Source organism: Rhea pennata, chromosome 18 (assembly GCF_028389875.1).
Source record: "Rhea pennata isolate bPtePen1 chromosome 18, bPtePen1.pri, whole genome shotgun sequence".
NCBI lineage: Eukaryota > Metazoa > Chordata > Aves > Rheiformes > Rheidae > Rhea > Rhea pennata.
The window spans coordinates 8781538-8783926 of NC_084680.1; the positions used below are offsets into that span (position 1 = coordinate 8781538).

At 71.7% G+C, this 2389-nt stretch overlaps 1 protein-coding gene across 1 annotated transcript; it reads right to left on the reverse strand.

Moving 5' to 3' along the window:
* Positions 1-216: 216 nt before the first annotated feature.
* On the reverse strand, positions 217-1610 carry IER5L (immediate early response 5 like). Its single transcript, XM_062590946.1, has one exon. It carries the CDS (start codon positions 1279-1281, stop codon positions 292-294), a length of 990 nt encoding a protein of 329 aa, XP_062446930.1. The 5' UTR covers positions 1282-1610; the 3' UTR covers positions 217-291.
* Between the last annotated feature and the right edge of the window lie 779 nt (positions 1611-2389).

Here is a 2389-nt window from a genome sequence, read left to right on the forward strand (position 1 = left end):
TATTTAAATGGGTGCTTCGGTTTTCCCCTTGCTGTTGTTTGCTTTTTCTTTTTGTGTGTGTGTGTTTTTATTTTTCTCTCTCATCTCTGCAAAAATAAAGTCCCAAGATCTTAGATTTTGTTTTCTTTATTGTACAATTTATAAAACACTAGCGTGGCTCTGCCCTCCCTCCCGTCCCCCCCTCCGCCCCGCGCGCCCCCCGCCCCCCTCGCCCCAGCCCCCCCGCTTTTGTCTCGGGGTCCCCCCGGAGCCGGGGTCCCCCGCATCGCGCCCGCTCCTCCCCGCTCCTCTCTAAAACGCGACGATGGCCCGAGTCCAGGCTCCCAGGCTCGCCAGCGCCTGCTTGCTGCACAGCTGCCCGTTGAGGGGCTGCTCCGAGTCCGCCTGCTGCCGGCTCACCAGCCCCGTGAAACCGGAGCCGAAGATGGAGATCAAGTTGGAGATGTTGGAAGAGTCCTGCGGGTGCTCGGCGCTGTACTCCTCGAAGCGGGCGCGCTTGGTGCACGGGGCGAAGGGGGGGCCGCCCGCCACCCCGCCTCCCCCCGGCTCCCCTTCCTCCACCCCCTCCTCTTCCTCCTGCCCCGGGTAATACTTGCGCTTGGTGCCCGGCGTGGGCGGCGGGGAGGCGAGCCCCGGTGCCGGCTGGCAGCAGCAGGGGCACTGCGAGCAGCAGTCCTGGTGCAAGTAGCCGTTCTCCACCGTGGTCACGACGTGAGTGTCCAAATCCAGCACGGTGGTGCGGCTGCTACAGTGCGACGCGCCGCCGCCCGCGAAGTCACAGCCGGCGGCGTAGAGCAGCCCCGGGGGCGCGCTGCTGCCGCCGCCGGGGCCGGCGCTGCCGGCGGCCCGGTAGAAGGCGGCGGACGAGTCTCTGCAGGGCGCTCGCTGCAGCTCCGGGGGCGCCGCGCACACGGGCCCCTCCAGCAGCTCCGCGCCGCCCCGCGCGGCCGCGCAGCTCCGCGCCTCGCGGTCCTGCGCGTCGGCGGGCAGCGGGAGCGCCGCCAGCTCCGGCGGGGCGGCGGCGGCGGGCGGCGGGCAGGCGGCGGGCATGGCGAGGAGCGGGGCGCCGTCGGGGTAGTGCTGCTGGCGGCGGTAGAGCTCGGCGTAGCGCTCGCTCAGGTAGAGCTGCCGGGCGTTGCGGAGCACATAGGAGACGAGCAGGTTCTTGTGGAGCTTGATGCCGCCTCGCTGCGTGCGGGAGCTGTGGATCTTCCGCAGGGAAATACTGATCAAACTCTGCGCATCGAGGGTGCACTCCATCCTCCTCCGGCCCCTCAGCATCTGCTCTCGCCACCCTCGCAGCCAGACACCCCGGGCCGCATCCACACGCCAGCCGGGGAGGGTGGAGAGGGTTGCAAAAAGGAGGATAAAAGAGGTAGGGGAAGGGGGGAAAAAAAGAGGGAGGGGGAAGGGGAAGGGGGGGGAAAAAAGCTCGAGGTTGCTGGAGGGGGAAAAAATAGAGGGGTGTCTTCAGGGGGTGGTCAGCGCGCGGAGCAGAGCGGGCATCGCCGTGCGCCCCGGCGGCTGCGGCGGCGGCTGCTGCTCGTCGCTGCTGCTGCTGCGCTCCGTGCAGGCTCGGCGCGTGCAGGCACCGCCACCAGCGCCGCGCGCGCCCGCCCGCGCGCCGCCCCCTCCGCGCGCGCCGCCCCGCCCGCCGCGCGGGCCCCACCCCCGGCCCCGCCTCCCGCCGCCCCCTCCCCCGGCGGCCGGTACCTGGCGTGCAGCGGCACTGAGCCCCCGCCCGCCCAGCCCCCGCCTTTTATAGCGCCGCGCCGGCCCCGCCCCGCCCCCCGGCGCGGGCGGCCAACGGGGAGGCGGCGGGCGGCGTGACGGGCGGGCGCGGCGGCCAATAGCGCGAAGGCGGGTCCTTTGTGCCGTTCAAACGCCGCCAGGCGCGCTGTGGCGGCCGCTTCGCGGGAGGGCGGCGGCGGCGGCGGGGCGGCCGGCGGGGCGGCCGGGCAGTGCAAAGGGAAGGAGCGGGTTTTGCAAGGTCCCGCGGGCCGTGCAATGAGGCCCCGCTTGGAAAGGTGTAGTGCGAGATGGCGGGCAGTGGCGGGGGGCCTCCCTTTTAGCACCGCTCTGCCTCATGCCCCGCGGGCTGCCTGTGCTCACCCTGACGCCTCCCGTGGGAGCACCACGCCCCCAGAGCCCTTCCTGGACCGGGTCATCCCCTCCCCCCAGTAGCCCCCTGACCGTGGTACACCCCTGTCCCCCAAACTGCCCCCACTTGTGACCGGGGACACCCCCATTGCCCCCATTGAGCCTGGGGCTCCCCCCAGTTACCCCGGGAGCCCCCCAATGTGCGCTGCAGCTGGACGTGCCCCCCCCTCCCCAGTGGGGGCTGAGGGGTGTCCCTGCCCCTCTGCACGGGGGGCGCTGGGAGCCCCCC

Bases quoted from the DNA above. Each gene is read 5' to 3' on its own strand.
- IER5L (XM_062590946.1), bottom strand. From the start codon at position 1,281: ATGCTGAGGGGCCGGAGGAGGATGGAGTGCACCCTCGATGCGCAGAGT.